We start from the raw sequence: 17814 nt of genomic DNA on the forward strand, positions 1-17814 counted from the left end.
GACCTGCAAAACAGCATGAACAAAATCATGAAAGTTCTGGCAGGGTCTGGGGCCTTCTCGAGCCACAAACTCAGCCTGGGCAAAAGTAAGGTTTTCCCGGTGAACCTGAGCAGGGGAGGGGCAGAGCTTGAAGGTCTCCCATTTAAAACAGCCCGAAACAAGTTCTGCTACCTGGGGATCGATATAACCCACGATCGGACACTGATCTACAAGTGGAATCTGGCCAGTCTGGCGGAGGAAGTTAAAAAGGACCTGCAGAGATGAGACACGCTTGCGCTCTCCCTGGTGGGAAGGGTGCAGACGATCAAAATGAACATACTGCCCAAGTTCCTCTTCCTGTTTAGATCCACACCGATCTTCAACCCCCAAGGCCTTTTTCTAAAAAACAGACAAAATGATTGTGGAATGTGTGTGTGGGGGAAAGAATCCCTAAGACAACACTGCAAAGGAAAAAAGCATGAGAGGCTCTACCAAACTTACAATATTACCACTGAGCAGCTATAGCCGAAAAAGTGAGGGGATGGGTAAAGGAACCATACAAGGAATGGGTGAGGATGGAACGGTCCTCCTGCATGAGAACGACCCTTCGAGCCCTTGCCATGACAGGTGCTCCCATTCCGGCTGACAAAACATTCAACCAGTCCAGTGGTAGTTGCAACACTAAGAACCTGGAACCAGATAACACAGCACTTCAGTTTAACCGATGTGTCCAACATGGCCCCACCTCCATCTGAGGCAACCACAAGTTCCCACCAGCCATGCTAGATGCCACCTTTAAGAGGTGGAGACAGGATGAGGGGACACTAGCAGTGAGGGACATCTACACAGGGGACAGACGTGCAACCTGAAAAGAGCTGACGGAGAGACGGGAACTACCGAATGAACAGGAACTCCGACATTTACAAATCAAAAACTTTCTCCGCAAGGAGATGACGAGATACCCTCGGGCCCTGAGAGCCACAATGTTGGAGGAGCTACTGAACGCGGGCAGTCTGGAAAAAATGAACTGCAGGGACATATACGGATGGCTTTCAGAAAGGGACACGCTCCCCACTGCTCAGAACAAGGGAGAACTGGAAGGAAGAGGGATTGGAGTCAGGTGGGGACTCTGGAGTGAAATACTGAGCAGGGCCAACTCCACCGCCTCCTGCTCTTCATGTAGTTTAAAGTGGTGCACAGAGTGCACCTGACCAGAACCCGAATGAGCAGGTTCTTTCCAGTGGTGGAGGACAAATGTGAATTGTGCCAAGGAGGGCCGGCAAACCACGCCCACATGTTCTGGGCATGCCCCAGAGCGGTCGGGTTTTCAACAGCCTTCTTCGAGGCAATGTCCAACATTGTGGGAGTGAGGGTAGAGCCGTGTCCGAGAGTGGCAGTCTTTGGGGTATCGGACTAGCCAGAACTTCATATGGGGAAGAGGGCCGACACCCTTGCATTTGCTTCCCTAATCGCCCGCCAGAGAATCCTGCTCAGTTGGCGATCAGCAGCACCACCCACAACTGAAGATTGGCTGACAGACCTATCTGAATTTCTCCACCTGGAGAAGATCAATTACACCATCCGAGGGTCAGATGAGGGCTTCCACAAAATGTGGGGGCCATTCATCAGGCTGTTCCACGACCTGTTTGAAGCTAACAACGGATAGAATGGCGGGTGGTGGGGGAGGGGATGCATGGGAACCACTAGGGCCACAGAAAGCAGACAGGAAATGCTAAAGGGGAACCTAGGGAGAGACCAACACAGGGACCAGAGGGCTGCTCACCAAGCCATAAGAGTAAAACAAATGCCAGAACAACCCATCTACAGTGAAGGGAAGGGTCTGGGAAAGGACCCGGAGACAGCAGAAAAGGGGACGGGGGGAGCGTGGGGAAGCAAAAAGGAACCATGTGTAAATCACAAATTATAACTGTTTCATCCATTTCTTGTACAGTGCAAAACAGACTTTGATCACAAATATTTATTTAAAAAATAATCTTGGGGCTGTTATTAGTGCGATAATTTAAGGGTTAATGTAAGGGTAACTGTTTTACACTTTGCTGAATGAAGTTATTTGATTTATACACTTATGTTGTCCTTTTTTCACCTCGCTAATAAAGGTACCTGGGTAAAGCGTTTGATTAATAAACTGGTCGAAGAGTCTGAGGTTTTACAGACACAACACAACTCAGCGGAAGCTGGGGGCTACTGTCAAGCATTTGCCATAAGAACTGTATCTGAGTGGAGAGTGCGATGTGTCAAAAGTAACTCTTTGTGTTGGTCATTCTCGTACCAGCCTCCCCGGACAGGCGCCAGAATGTGGTGACTAGGGGCTTTTCTCAGTAACTTCATTGAAGCCTACTCGTGACAATAAGCGATTTTCAATGTGGCGACTAGGGGCTTTTCACAGTAACTTCATTGAAGCCTACTCGTGACAATAAGCGATTTTCAATGTGGCGACTAGGGGCTTTTCACAGTAACTTCATTGAAGCCTACTCGTGACAATAAGCGATTTTCATTTTTTTCATTTTAAAGTACAAATTAATACAAGACGACACTAGCTTTTAGTTTGGTATTTTTTTAGTCATTTGGCATTTGAAATGTGAAATCTTGTAACAATTAGAAGTTCAAATCTATATTTTAAATGATCAGTCTCTACAATTATAGTAAACAACGTGAATGTTTCCAACATTAGGGAAGGATATATTGCCATTTGACTGAGTCATAGAGGCATAGGGGTTTACAGCATGAAAACAGGCCCTTCGGCCCAATTTGTCCATGCCGCCCAATTTGTGCCACTAATCTAGTCCCAATTGCCTGCTTTTGGCCCATATCCCTCTCTACCCATCTTTCTTGAGGGGATAAATGGCCAACCCATATTCCTAAGACAAACAGATTTCTTACCTTAATCGATTTGCAGTTGGTTTGAAAGCACAGATTCCACAGCATGCAGCTGGAAAGCGTATACTGCCACAAAGGTCTGTTCCAATACCGAGGATGGAGCCACCTGCTGCAATTAAGGCAGCCTCTCCGCCAGATGACCCACCTGATGTTCGCTTTGTATCATGTGGATTGATGGTTTGTCCGTAAATAGGATTACTGCACGCAAGGCTGTTGTAAAGCAAAACACATTGTGATCTGTAATAATAACAAGAAATCTGAAATGTCTCTACCTCCCCCATTAACATTCCAAAAAGACTGCAGTATCATTACTTATTAACTCAGGAAGGGATACTTCTTCTAGCCATGCAAACCAACCAATAGCTTTTTAAGCTTTTTAGAGGGCAGCAGGGTAGCATGGTGGTTAGCATAAATGCTTCACAGCTCCAGGGTCCCAGGTTCGATTCCCGGCTGGGTCACTGTCTGTGTGGAGTCTGCACGTCCTCCCCCTGTGTGCGTGGGTTTCCTCCGGGTGCTCCGGTTTCCTCCCACAGTCCAAAGATGTGCGGGTTAGGTGGATTGGCCATGCTAAATTGCCCGTAGTGTCCTAATAAAAGTAAGGTTAAGGGGGGGATTGTTGGGTTATGGGTATAAGGTGCATACCTGGGTTTGAGTAGGGTGATCATGGCTCGGCACAACATTGAGGGCCGAAGGGCCTGTTGTGTGCTGTACTGTTCTAAGTTCTCTGTGCCTTTTTAATCCCGCTGTCAACTTGTAGGCATTTCACAGGGAACAATGCTTGGTTGGGTGTGTGGGTTGTGGGGTGGGGGGATGCAGGCTAACTGAGTCAGGATGCTAAATGTTGATTTCCCAATGGCAATTTGAAATGCAATGATAATCTGGGCTGGTTTAGCACAGTGGGCTAAACAGCTAGCTTGTAATGCAGAACAAGGCCAGCAGCGAGGGTTCAATTCCCGTACCAGCCTCCCCAAGCAGGTGCCGGAATGTGGCGACTAGGGGCTTTTCACAGTAACTTCATTGAAGCCTACTTGTGACAATAAATGATTATTATTATGGGGCTGGTTCAGCACAGGGCTAAATAGCTGGCTTTTAAAGCAGACCAAGGCAGGCCAGCAGCACGGTTCGATTCCCGTACCAGCCTCCTCGAACAGGCGCCATATGTGGTGACTAGGGGCTTTTCATGGTAACTTCATTTGAAGCCTATTTGTGACAATAAACGATTTTCATTTCATTTCATTTTTCATATCAAAGTCAGCCGTGTGTTTCTGGCATGTTGGGTCTCATGTCAGCCTGTGAGGGTTTGTACTTGTAACATACTTGCATGCCATGAGCACTCATTAATAATAATCTTTATTATTGTCACAAGTAGGTTTACATTAACACTACAATGAAGTTTCTGTGAAAAGCCCCTAGTCACCACACTCCGGCCCCTGTTTGGGTACACTGAGGGAGAATTCAGAATGTCCAAATTACCTAACTTTCTTTACCTACCGGCTTTCAAGACTTGTGGGAGGAAACCGGAGCACCCGGAGGAAACCCATGCAGACACGGGGAGAACATGTAGACTCTGCACACTGAGTAACCCAAGCCGGGAATCGAACCTGGGACCCTGGCGCTGTGAAACAACAGTGCTAACTGCTGTGCTAGTGTGCTGCATAAACCTGTTTTTCAGCGCAGGCTTACCTTTAAGCTTAAGTCAGCGGCTCATGTGAATCTCGTCGCACTGAGTTCTGACTTGTTTAAAGGTGGCATAGGACAGTTGGCTTTGTGACTAAAGTCAGCAGTTTTCCTTGTTGAACGCAACAGCACAAGGGAGGGAAGCAGGGAAATGGCAGCTTGCATGGAGTCTCAGGACAGGCAAGGGTAAGTCAGTGGTAAGGGGAGTGGGATGTGAAGTGGGGCTGTGGGCATGGTGCAGTGAGGTGGGAACGGCCTGGCATCTTGGGTGCAATAGAGGGTGGTGGGGACAATCAATCAAGGTAAAGGATGGTGTCACTACTGTCCAAATACGTTTTCATCTCAGGGTGTTAGCTGGCAGCGTCCTTACAGAGCTTTGAGCCTACAACATGCCTACAACTTTTCAATTGTTGTCTCTGAGAGTGATCTCAGGCAATGCATTAAAATTAGGGCCAGCTGAGGCTGTAAGTCAGACCAGTCTCACAGAGAAGCGGGTATACTGCTGGACATTAACATGAATAGTAATACAGAGTAAACACAAAAACGCAACATTGGTTCCTCCACAATGAGCAGCCATCAATGAGCACCAACCATGAGGTGCATTTGCCAGTACATTTAGTTCTCTAACTAAGTTAGTCTCAACTAATAATGATGACAAACTCATGAAAAAAGTGAAACCAATGTAATGTGAGTTACTTACAAGTGAAATTTAAACTAAGAAAAACATCCATGCCACCTTTGTGTTCTCAATATGTCTTATGTTAAATGCAATGGAGTTGGGCAGGAAAATTTGAATTGTGATGCAGAACCTCCCTATTTGACCAGGAGGCTCGTTTATAGCTCATCTGTAGCTGTGGTGTCTGACAGAAGGCTTCATCACTGAAAAGCAACTTCTGTCACAGAATCACATGTTTCCTGTGCACAGTGTTGGCACCTTAAATTTAGCCCCAGTGGGAAGCAAGAGGGAGTGGCACACATTTTCGGCTTGCTGTCAGCAACAGCATACTATTGGCAAAATTCCACTCGTTTTTTTTGAATTGGTGACAGTCAACATGAACCAATCAGATCAGTAAAAAACAGAAATAGAAGCGTCTGAACCAATTTTTTTTTCCACCTGAGACAACAAAGTTTTCAGATGCTGGGCGAGATTCAGAGGCCTCATCACGCCCGATTTGGTGTTGGGAGGAGGCCAAGGAACCTGGTGAGAGGCCTCTCGTGAGATTCGCAACACTATAAACATCTTGTGAGATTGAACGGAAACTTGCAAGGTGTCGTGATCTGGATACGGCTCATTTAAATCTACATTCGCTGGATTCATCCGGCCCCGGGGCTCATCGGCTGCACCTGACATACCTCACAAGGGCGCCGTTTAGTTCCTAGTCCACACAAATGTGGACAGAGACTGAAGGGGTCTCCCAGGCCATTGGAGGCCCCAGGTGGTCAGGGACAGGGCAGGGTGGCACCCTGACACTCACCTTGGACTTTGGCATTGCAAGGGTGCCTGAATGGCACTGCCAGGCTAGAAGGGGCACTGCCAGGGTAACAGGCTGCAGTTCCTGGGTGCCCATAAGCCAGGTTGGCACTGCCAGGGAGAAAGGGGGGGTTGCCAGGTCGAGGGGGTAAGGTTGGCTTCCGGGGCCTCACTAATGTTAGGGGGTGAAAGAGGGTCAAAAACGGAGGGGGGGGGGGGGGGGGGGGGGGGGGGGAATTGGGGAAGCCTTCCAAAAAAGCGCCCCCGATCCATGAGGAACCTTTCCTGCAGACAAACTGAAGCTTGCCAGCAGGAAATCCCTCTAAGTGAGGCCTCGATGGAGAGAATCTCCCTGAAGCCAAATAAAAAACCGGCACAGTGCTGTTGAATAGCAGGATGTTCCTCACGTCTGCTGTATCGTGCCTGAATCATAGCCAGAGATGTTTTTATTGAGAAGTTAGGATTTTACTTCAATGTTGCTGTGGTATAAGGTGCAGACCACTGGTGGTTGGCAACACCTGCTCCTGTCATTAATATCTGTACCTTAGCTGGTTTCAGCTTGTTTATCCATGCATCATTAAAGTGTCTTTGTTCCTGTGGTGGGATTGGGAAAAAGCCCCCACACAACTTAGATTATAGCAGTCAATTTACAAATGAAAATATTATGAGTGGCAATAGTGACAGTAAAGTGGATTACTATCTCCATAGCCTAGAGACAGTAAGTTGTACATGTGTTTTAAAGCACATGGTTCAGCTCTTCATATCTGATCAAGGAAACCAGTTTTTGTGCGCCTTATTTGTTTTAATGACAATGATTCTTAATATAATGATTCTTAGTTATATAGAAGAATAGAAACATTTTCAAACGATCCCAAAGATGCGAGATATTATTGTTGACAACACATGCTTAACACGTTTGTCTGACATTCCTCGATCCATTGTTCTCGTGGCAGGATATTAACCTACCTCCTTTACTTGTAAAACTGTATTGAAGACCAGATGACTATTTCTATTTTGATACTTAAGAGAAATTAGTTTTTCCAACAATTAATTTTTAATCAGATTTATAATAAGCTTCAAAATGCATCATAGATCATAGAATCCTCACAGTGCAGAAGGAGGTCATTCAGCCCATCGAGTCTGCACCAGCCCTCTGAAAGAGCACCCCACCCAGGCCCAATTCCCCACCCTATCTCCTAACCCCACCTCGGGGGGGCAATTTAGCCTGGCCAATTCACCTAACATGCGCATCTTTGGATTGTCGGAAGAAACCAGAGAACGCGGAGGAAACTCACGCAGACACGGGAAGAATGAGCAAACTCCACACAGACAGTCATTCAAGGTTGGAATCGAACCTGGGTCTCTGGCTCTGTGAGGCAGCAGTGCTAACCACTGTGCCACAACAAATGAAGGGTCAAAGGTCAAAACATTCTGGAAGGAGGCATGGCCTCAGATTCCCTTGGAAAAGAAATCTCAAACCTTCAACAGCTAGAAACTCTGGCATAATGTAGAAATAACTGAAAATTATATTTTGATGTATTTTAGAGTTGTTACGCTATCATAAAATGTTGGATATATTTAGCAGAAGTACTGACCTTGGCTTTCAGTGCAAAGCCTCATATGAAGAGAAATAAGGCATATAGGTTCAGGGCTGTTTTGCATTTGTCAGCTTTTCTGGAACTGTGTCAGCTATTCTGCTGCAGTGGCTGTTTTTCAACAGCAGGTATGACCAACAAATATATTTTTTGATTTCTCCACAAGACTTTTCTCATTTGAAAGGTGTATTTTTCCAGCTAAAGTCCTTGACAAACCCATTAGATCCACAGTTCTGTTATGCTGAGTCCCAGAAAGCGTTTGAATGCACAGTAATGACCCACAGTATTTTTACCCCAGAGAGCCAGGTTTGAACCAGTCAGACTCTTTTCCACCTACCGCAGAAGTAAAAATTAATTTGCAATAAATTTGGATAGGGACAGACTCAACTCAATTCTGAGGTGTGAGTCTGCAGCACAAACTGCATAGTATAAAGGAATGGCATTGTATTAACAAAAGCCTGCTAACCAATTCTATAAATGCATGTGCTGCTTCTGTCCTTTTCAGGTGGTCAAGGTCATGGGTTTAGAAGGTATTGTGGAAGAAGACTTGGCAACTTGGTGCAGTCCATCTGTAGATTACATATTCTGCAGCAGTGCTGTGCCAGTGGTGGAGGAAGTGGATGTTTAAACTGGTGGCAAATAATCATCGAGTTCCCTCTTGAATCCCTTGGCTGAACCTGTCCCCACCACACTCTCAGGCCATGCATTCCAGGCCCGAACCACTCTCTGCATCAAAACATTTTTCTCACTTGCCTTTTGCTTCTTTTACTAATTACCGTAAATCTGTGTCCTCTGGTTCTTGATCCTTCCAGCAATGGAACCAATTTCTCCCTGTTTTACTCTGCGTCCTTCATGATGTTCAATATTTCTTTCAAATCTCCTCTCAACTTTCTTTTCTCCAAGGAATAAAGTCCCAGGGCGCGATTTACCAACCACCCCGCCACGTTTATTTTGGAAAGGAGGCGGCCCTGCCAGTGGGATCTACTGGTCCCACCGTTGTCAACGGAATTTCCCATTGGCAGCACCCCTCACTGCCTGGAAACCCGTGCACCAGCGTGGGACCGGAATTTCCTGTCGGCATGAACAGCGGTAAATCCTGCCCAAACCTCTCCAATCTATCTTCATAACTAGGTTTCTCATCTGAAGGATCCCTAGAACTGCTCTTGCAAACACTCTCTGCAATGCCTTCACGTCCTTTCTAAAAAGCAGCACCCAGAATTATACATAATACTCCAGTTGGGGTCTAACTAGCATCTTATACAAGCTCAACCTAACTTCCTTGCTCTTGTACTCTCTGCCCCGATTAATAAATCTTGTATGCTCTGTTCTCTCAACTGTCCTCTCACCTTTCATGACTTATGCACATATACAACCAGAGCCCTCGGCTCCTGCATCCCCAGTTAGATAACTTCTAATTTTTTGAATCTCCAGGCAATTTAGGCCTGGCCTACTCATATCTCCTCACAGCACAAGGCCCTCATCCCAAGGGCCAGTCTGGTAAACCTTAATTTGGCTCACTCTACCAAGTATGCCCATCCTTATCTAACTGATGATCTCAAAGTTCCCTGTAAAAGTTGAGTAAGATTTTATTACACTTGTATACTATTGTGGGTTCGGACCAGCACACCAACTTTGGCTAAGATCGTGGATTAGAACCCAACTGTTTGCATGTGACAAAACTGTGAGGAAATGTTACTGCACACCAGGAGTGATAACACTGACCAGTAGACAGTTTTTATATTAAAACAAACTTTTATTTGAACACAGGATTAAGCACATTAGCAACACAAAAAAGGCTTTGTAGTTAACAGGTATAACATCTTAACTTGCTTCCAGAAACCTGGGTGCACATTCCAATTAAGCAACCCATATATTTCGAAAACACTTATGTATAAAGTTAACAGTCAGGTTTTACTTGCTTATATTGGTGCAGAGTCCTTGGAGAGAGAAACTTGTTTTTAGGGCCAAGCTGAAAACCTTCTGCTCAGCTTAGAAGCCTGGAAGCAATTCCTTTGCCCAGATGGACCTGGCCCCTCCCATTAACTACACCAGTTGCACTCAAAGCGCACAACATTATTTTGTCTCTTGTTGCAAGATGTCCCTTGATTTGTTTAGCCAGGTTCAAACAATTACAATATTACATCAGCTGCCTATCTGCAAACAGGTAAAATGGCTTTTAATTTCTATTAGCAAAACACTTTCCCTGCAAAAATCACTGATGAACTCACTTTTAATCGCAGTTCCAGCAGACATACTGTCTGTAAGCATCTTAACCTGCTTTTTAATAATATTACTGCAAAAATACAAATTATAGAGCACAACAATTTCTTATACCAATCATTTTGTATCAAAAGCTAATATGTTCTACCATCACCTTTATAAAGCCAGCTAAGGGTGGGCAATAAATGCTGTCCTTGCCAGCAACCTCTATGTCCCACAGATAAAACTAAAAATAGGCAAATCTGAACATGCTATTCATCCTAAAGAAGCACTGAAATGGACATGCCTTGCTTACAAGATATTGTGTGGGTAAACTTCCACTGCACTGCCATCAGATGAATGAGGGCCGTCAAATCATATTGTAAATTCAAAATATTTTTCAATTTTCCATTCGCTTATATATAAATTCCTTATATTTAAACACAAACAATATTTTAGCCGCAGCAGTATATTATGGCCATTTCATAATTGTGAAAAAAGTTAGGAATTACGTCTTGATCTCTTTTTCAAAATATGCTCAAAGGGCAAAAGGTATGCACAATATGTTGATACATTCCGGTCTGCTTAGTAATTAGCCCTTTTCCACAATTTTGGTGTGGAGACATTTCTCTCGATCCTTAAAAGCTGCAACTTTCAATGGTAATCTATTACATATTACCTTAATAATGTCTGAGGAACATTTGTTTTCACAAACGGAATTGCTCCTTGTTTCTTCAGCACCTGAACTATTACGCTGTCTTCACCTGCGGGTCTGTTTAAGAATTTCCCAAGTCCACAAGTTGAATCATGACCCTGCATTAAAGAAATTTCAGGACATTTTATTCTTGTTGCTTCACATGATGTTTTGACAGACATGCTGTTTAATTGGGTCACAAGATGTTGGACGCAATTTCCCCACCGCCTGACGTCTGCCACCGATTCGGGCACACAGGGCGAATCGCGGGAGAGGACAAGATTGAGGTTTGTGCCAGGCACAAACCATTTTGCAATTCACCCGGCCCGCCCCCAATGAGAGTGATTTCCGGAAATCGGCATAAAAATGGCAAGAAGATCATTGAGTCTAATTTGCATTCATTTCAATCTAATTAGCCAGATTGAACTCAAATGTAGTGGCCTCCCGGGAGTCACTCGACTCACCACCGAGAAGTCACGTATGTATCGTTTAGTACTTTTTTACAAAAACGGGAAGCAATGAGGAGGTGAGGAACCCTCTCTATTTACCTGCATGCAGCTAAAGAACAGGAGAGCTGCTCCCCCACCGCTCATGGGAAGGGGGGGGGGGGGTGCCTTCAGCGTGTCGCAGTTGTTCAGGGATTTCGAGGGTCTAGGTCGGGGGTCGCTCCTGCGCCAGGGTGATGAGGGGCTTTGCGTCTGCGAGGCCTTCAACCCATCTTTAAATATTGTGGAGACCCATAGCAGGCGCAACCACAGCTGCTGCCTGTCTGTCCCACTGATGGAACCATCAATTCACCAGACTCGTGTTTCCGATATGAATATAGGCTTTAATCTACTTACTACAGAGCCAGCCTGTTACCTGTTGATGAACTCTCAGTGAACTGCAGGCTGACTCTGGACAAGGGTATTTATACAGCAGCACAAGGGGGAGGAGCCGTGGGCGGAGCCAAGGGTGTAGCCCTGTACAAGCTCCTGAGCATTCCCAGTGCTACTCCCCCTAGTGGTCGGGTAACGCTACTGCGCTTACAAAGATACAGTGTGAATTACCATGTTACATTTACCACATTCACCCCCTGCAAAAAAATCAAGTCCGGCGGGGGTGGTGGTCTACAAAGTCAGTCTGTCCGGTTGTCGAACTGTCCACTGTGATCTGCGGAGCACCGGGGTTGCAGTCTCTTGCGGTGGCTGGATGGGTGTTGTGTGCTGGGGTACGATGGCGGACTCCAGGGAGGGTTGTTTCCGAGCTTCATACTCTCCTGGTTCAACCGGGGACTGGGGCGCTGGGGGCTGGCCGGCGCGGGTGCGCGGAACTGGTGGGGCGAGCTCGTGGGCTCGGGAGCGCGAGGGGGTGGCAGCATGGGGTGTAGGGTGAGAGGACCTTCTGTGGGGGTAGAGGGGGCGCTGGATCCGGCGGGTGCCAGATCCCGGAGGGATACAGTGTCCTGCCGGCCGTCAGGGAACTCGACGAATGAGTACTGGGGGTTGGAGTGGAGCAGGCGCACCTTTTCAACAAGGGGGTCGGTTTTGTGTGCCCTGACGTGTTTCCTCAGAAGTACGGGGCCCGGTGTCCTCAGCCATGCCGGAAGTGAGACCCCCGTGGTAGTGCCCCTGGAAAAAATGAAGAGCCTCTCGTGAGGGGTCTGATTGGTCGCTGTGCACAAAAGGGACCTAATAGCGTGGAGCGCGTCTGGGAGGACTTCCTGCCACTGGGAGACTTGGAGCTTTCTAGACCGGAGGGTCAGTAGGACGGTCTTCCAGACAGTTGCGTTCTCCCTCTCCACCTGCCCGTTCCCCCTGGGGTTGTAGCTGGTAGTCCTGCTCGAGGCAAAGCCCTTGTCAAGCAGGTACTGACGCAGCTCGTCGCTCATGAAGGACGAACCCCGGTCGCTGTGTACGTAGCTGGGGAAACCAAACAGGGTGAAGATGCTATGCAGGGCCCTAATGACTGTGTGGGAGGTCATGTCGGGGCACGGGATGGCAAAAGGGAATCGGGAGAACTCATCTACGACGTTTAGAAAGTAAACGTTCTTGTTAGTTGAGGGGAGTGGCCTTTTGAAATCAATCGCGAGGCGTTCAAAGGGCCTAGAAGCCTTGACCTGGTGGGCCCTGTCTGGTCTATAGAAGTGCGATTTGCACTCCGCACAGATTGGGCAGTCCCTGGTGACCGCTTTTACCTCCTCGTTGGAGAAAGGCAGGTTTCGGGCTCTGATGTAGTGGGCGAGCCGGGTGACCCCCGGGTGGCAGAGGTCATTGTGGATGACTTTCAATCGGTCAATCTGCGCGCTGGCGCATGTCCCGCGGGATAGGGCATCCGGAGGCTCGTTGAGCTTCCCAGGTCGATACTTAATATCGTAATTGTAGGTGGAGAGTTCGATCCTCCACCTCAGAATTTTGTCATTTTAAATTTTGCCCCTTTGCGAGTTGTCAAACATGAAGGGAAACGATCTTTGGTCGGTGATGAGGGTGAACCTCCTACCTGCGAGGTAGTGCCTCCAGTAACGAACAGCCTCCACAATGGCTTGTGCTTCTTTCTCGACTGAGGAGTGTCGGTGTTCTGAAGCGGAGAGGGTACGGGAGAAAAATGTGACTGGTCTCCCTGCCTGATTTAGTGTGGCTGCTAAAGCTACCTCTGAGGCGTCGCTCTCAACCTGGAATGGAGTGGATTCATCCACCGCTCGCATGACCGCTTTGGCGATGTCCTCCTTGATGCCGTCGAAGGCCTGGCGTACCTCGGCTGACACGGGAAATCGTGTGGCTCTAAAGAGTGGGCGGGCTTTGTCCGCATATTGAGAGACCCACTGGGCGTAGTAGGAGAAGAAGCCCAAGCACCGTTTGAGGGCCTTGGGGCAATGGGGAAGGGGGAGTTCTAAGAGGGGGCGCATACGGTCCGGGTCTGGGCCCAGGACTCCGTTTTCCATGACATAGCCGAGGATGGCTAGTCTGGTTGCACGGAAAACGCATTTCTCCTTGTTATACGTGAGATTCAGTTTCTGTGCCATCTGGAGAAAATGGTGGAGGTTGGCGTCGTGGTCCTGCTGGTCATAGCCGCAGATGGTGACATTGTCCAAGTACAGAAATGTGGCCCGCAGCCCGTACTGGTCCACCATTCAGTCCATTGCTCGTCGGAACACCGAGGCCCCATTAGTGACGCCGAAGGGGACCCGGAGGAAATGGAAGAGGTGGCCATCAGCCTTGAATGCCGTGTAGTGGCGGTCCTCCCGGCGGATTGGGAGCTGGTGGTATGCAGACTTCAGATCCACCGTGGAAAAGAGCCGGTACTGGGCGATCTGGTTTACCATGTCTGCAATCCTGGGGAGGGGATACGCGTCGAGGAGCATAAATCTATTTATGGTCTGACTATAGTCGACAACCATGCGGAATTTTTCCCCGGTCTTAACGACCACCAACTGAGCTCTCCAGGGACTATTGCTGGCCTCTCTAATCCCCTCACTGAGAAGCCTTCTGACCTCTGTTCTGATAAATACCCTATCCTGCAGGCTGTACCACCTGCTACGAGTGGCTACGGGTTTACAGTCCTTTGTGAGATTGGCGAAGAGAGGAGGGGGTGATTTGCAGTGTAGCGAGGCTGCAGATAGTGAGTGGGGGCAGGGGCCCACCGAAGCTGAGGGTGAGGCTCTTAAGGTTACATTGAAAGTCTAGGCCTAATAAGAGTGCCGCGCAGAGGTCGGGCAAAACATAGAGTTTGAATTTTGAGTAGCTAGCGCCTCGGATTGTGAGTGTCGCGGCAGTGCGTCCCTGGATCTGGACCGAATGGGAGCCTGAAGCGAGCGAGATAGTTTGCCGCACGGGGAAAACGGGTAGCGAACAGCGTCTTACTAGGTCTGGATGTATGAAGCCCTCAGTGCTCCCGGAGTCGAAGAGGCATGACATTTTGTACCCGTTGATTTGGACTTCTGCCATCGAATTTTGCAGCTGCTTCGGGCGTGATTGGTCCAGAGTGACTGCGCTGAGTTGCGGGTAGTCGGTGGCTCGATCAGCTGTGCTGGAGTGGCCCCGTGATGACTGCCCAATGAGTTCATAGTTGTACTCTTCCGATGAGTTGTCCGAGCATGGAGATGCAGGTCAGGCCCGTGGATCGCACGTGGCGGGCGGCGAGGAAGATGGCGTCCAAGATGGCGGCCCCCATGAGTCGCACGTGGCCGGCCGCGTGGTGGAGGTTTGAAATGAAATGAAATGAAAATCGCTTATTGTCACGAGTAGGCTTCAATGAAGTTACTGTGAAAAGCCCCTTTGCCAAGATGGCGGCCCCCATGGATCGCACGTGGTGGGAGAGGGCGGAGTCGGGGCATATGCCGCAGCGTTTTGGGCCCCGCGGGCCTGCGGGTGTGGGGAGCGATTACTTCGTGCCGCTGGGGAGTTGGAAGCTGGGGCCCTTTTAGCGAGGCACACTCTTGCGTAGTGGCCTTTCCGCCCGCAGCTGCTGCAGGTCGCGTTGCGGGCCGGGCAGTGCTGCCGCGGGTGCTGGTTCTGGCCGCAGAAATGGCAGGCTGGAGCAGCATAGTGGCTGGCTGGAACAGCATAGTGGCTGGCTGGGGCAGCATGGTGGCTGGGCGGCCACGTAGCACAGGCCTGGGGGAGTCGCTGGTCGGGGGCCTATGATTGGGCCGCGGGGTCCACGGGGAACGAGTTAAGGCTGCGGACGGAGACCTCCATCATGGTCGCAGCTTCCACAGTTGTTTCTAAGTCTTGGGGCCCCTTTTCCAGCAGTCGTTGGCGCACATAATTAGACCTGAGGTCCGCTACAAAAACATCGCGTACAGCAAGTTCTCTGTGTTCAGCCGCGGTAACCGCTTGATGATTACAGTCATTTGACAAATTATTGAGTTCCCTAAAAAATTTGGTGAGTGATTCTGTAGGCCGCTGGCAGCGAGTCATGAACACATGGTGTGTATAAACTTTGTTAATGGGCCTTACATATATCTTATCAAGTACCGCTAGCGCTGCAGTATATGAACCGGCTGCGTTTAGTTGCGTAGAGATTCTATGGCTCACCTCACGTGCAGCAGACTTAACTTCTGTTCCTCTGTCGTTTCGGCTGAGCTCGCTTCTGCCAGGTAGGCCTTAAAGTACCGCAGCCAGTGGGAGAAGATTTCTTTAGCCTCTGCATCCTGCGGGTCGAGTTCCAGGCGTCCAGGCTTGAGGGCTGATTCCATGATCGATCTTGACTGTTCTTAAGTAGATTAAATTGATGGAACCATCAATTCACCAGACACGTGTTTCCGATATGGATATAGGCTTTCTACTTACTACAGAGCCAGCCTGTTACCCGTTGATGAACTCTCAGTGAACTGCAGGCTGACTCTGGACAAGGGTATTTATACAGCAGCACAAGGGGGAGGAGTCGTGGGCAGAGCCAAGGGTGGAGCCCTGTACAAGCTCCTGAGCATTCCCAGAGCTACTCCCCCTAGTGGTCGGGTAACACTACTGCGCTTACAAAGATACAGTGTGAATTACCATGTTACATTCACCACACCCACCAAACTCATGTAGGACAGAGTCCAGCTACAGCTTCTCGCATCAAAGTCAATTTTACCCTCTTTGACTGTGAGCAGCTTCTCGCTTCAGAGCTGAAGGCTATTTGAAATGAGGAATTAGCCTAGTTAGTTGTGAGAGCCTTTCACACTCCTGAATTTCTCAATTACCTCCTCGAGGGAACAGGTGCTCTGTCTGAGAGGATAATTAGTGGACTGGATGTCCTGCAACCTTTCATGCCTGAACAGTGTGCCTGAATTTGAGGCGTGTCATAGAGGCAGCTGCCAACAATCAAAAACTAATGAGCTGGACTTCAGCACTGAGGACACTCTTGCGGCTAAAGGGTAAGTGTCTGAATGAGCGGAGGACATCTGAGCACGGCCTCCCTATTGTTTCCGGCAGAGATAGCAGCCAAGGCAGGCTGACTCCGAAGACAGTAGCAACACCAACACAGGCTAGAGGCGGCACCATATGTCCAGGGTCTGCCGCACAGCCTGAAGACCCAGCCACCCATCAGGCTGAGGAAGGGGCCAGAAGGGGAGGCCAGTGATGTGCCATGGTGCATAAATATTGGTGGTCATTCAATAAGCTGACGGACACCGTGTCCAGAAGACTGCGTCTCAGCAGGGAGACACTGTGGCGACTGCACCATGTCCTCGCGGACATGGCATGCCATGGGAGTGGAGGACGCTCACTACAGGTGGCCATCTAGGTCACTGCAGCACAAAACCTCTATGCCAATGAGTCATTCCAGAGCTCGAGCGGGGACCTGTGTGGCATACCACAGTCATCACAGTAGCCCGGGCAACTGACTATATCACCTTCCAGCTGGACCAGGTCCACCATGATGCCCAAGCTAAGGTTTTGCCGCCATCGCCAGTATGCCCCAGGTCCAGGGAGCAATCAATGGCACGGGTCCCACGTGCTTAACACAGGAGCATCAGGGAGTGCCTGATTATTTATTAATATAATAAAGATTTAATAAAGATATTAACAGGTAGGGGTTCCACTCCCTGAATGTTCAGATCATGTGCGACCACTGCCTGAGGATCATACATCTGTGTGCCCGCTACCCTGACAGCATGCATGACAACTATGTCCTGGGGCACTCAGAGATCTCTGGTATCTTCGAAGACCACCCCAGGATGACGGCTTGACTTGTGGGGGACAAGGGATAGCCACTAAGGTCATGGCTGATGACGCCAGTGCGGAGACCTGAGACCGAGGCAGAGACTCAATATAATGAGGCCCATGTTGTCTCCGGTGCTGTCAGAAAGCGGGTGCATCAGGCTGCTATCTGGAAATGAGATTCCAATGCCTGGACCGCTCTTGCAGAGTCCTACAGCACACCCCCCAGAGGGTCTCCCACTTTGTGAGCCCTTAACAATCTGGCACAGCAGCGTGACGACATGCTGAAGGAGGAGAGGCAGGGGGACATGCAGCTTTGAGGAGGAGGAGGCAGACCAGGAGGAGCTGGATGACGAGCCCAAGGAGGAGCTGAAGGTTGGAGGACAGGTAGTGGCAAGGGCTGACATGCCAGGAAGATCAGTGAGGTCCTCATCATCTCCAGATTCTCCGAGGACAAAGCTGCGTCCATGAGCTCAAACCCCGCCTCCCGCCCACCGCCACTAACTCCCCTAAATCACTCCGCCCCCCCCTCCCCAACCACCTGTCGCCTTCCTCCAAGGGTCTGTATAACATCACTCCAGGGTAATGGGTCTGTGTTGTCACTGTCCGAGGGGCCGTTTACATGGCAGGAGAGTGAGGGCCAGTCGCTGTGAGGAAAGCTCTGGCGCTCTCTGGATT

The 17814-nt window shown here is 49.0% G+C and overlaps 1 protein-coding gene across 5 annotated transcripts in view; it reads right to left on the reverse strand.

Moving 5' to 3' along the window:
* The window catches only part of LOC119964481 (vitamin D3 hydroxylase-associated protein-like), a 152245-nt gene that overhangs the window by 84157 nt on the left and 50274 nt on the right, over positions 1 to 17814 (reverse strand). For 4 of the 5 annotated variants that reach the window (XM_038794033.1, XM_038794034.1, XM_038794030.1 and 1 more), the window contains exons 5-6: positions 10499 to 10632; positions 2881 to 3114 (exon numbers count right to left, since the gene is read on the reverse strand). In XM_038794033.1, the coding sequence (XP_038649961.1) occupies positions 2881 to 3114; positions 10499 to 10632 (368 nt within the window). The remainder of the gene's footprint in view (positions 1 to 2880; positions 3115 to 10498; positions 10633 to 17814) is intronic. The other variant, XM_038794031.1, reaches the window with a different exon arrangement.

Source organism: Scyliorhinus canicula, chromosome 4 (assembly GCF_902713615.1).
Source record: "Scyliorhinus canicula chromosome 4, sScyCan1.1, whole genome shotgun sequence".
Classification (NCBI taxonomy): domain Eukaryota; kingdom Metazoa; phylum Chordata; class Chondrichthyes; order Carcharhiniformes; family Scyliorhinidae; genus Scyliorhinus; species Scyliorhinus canicula.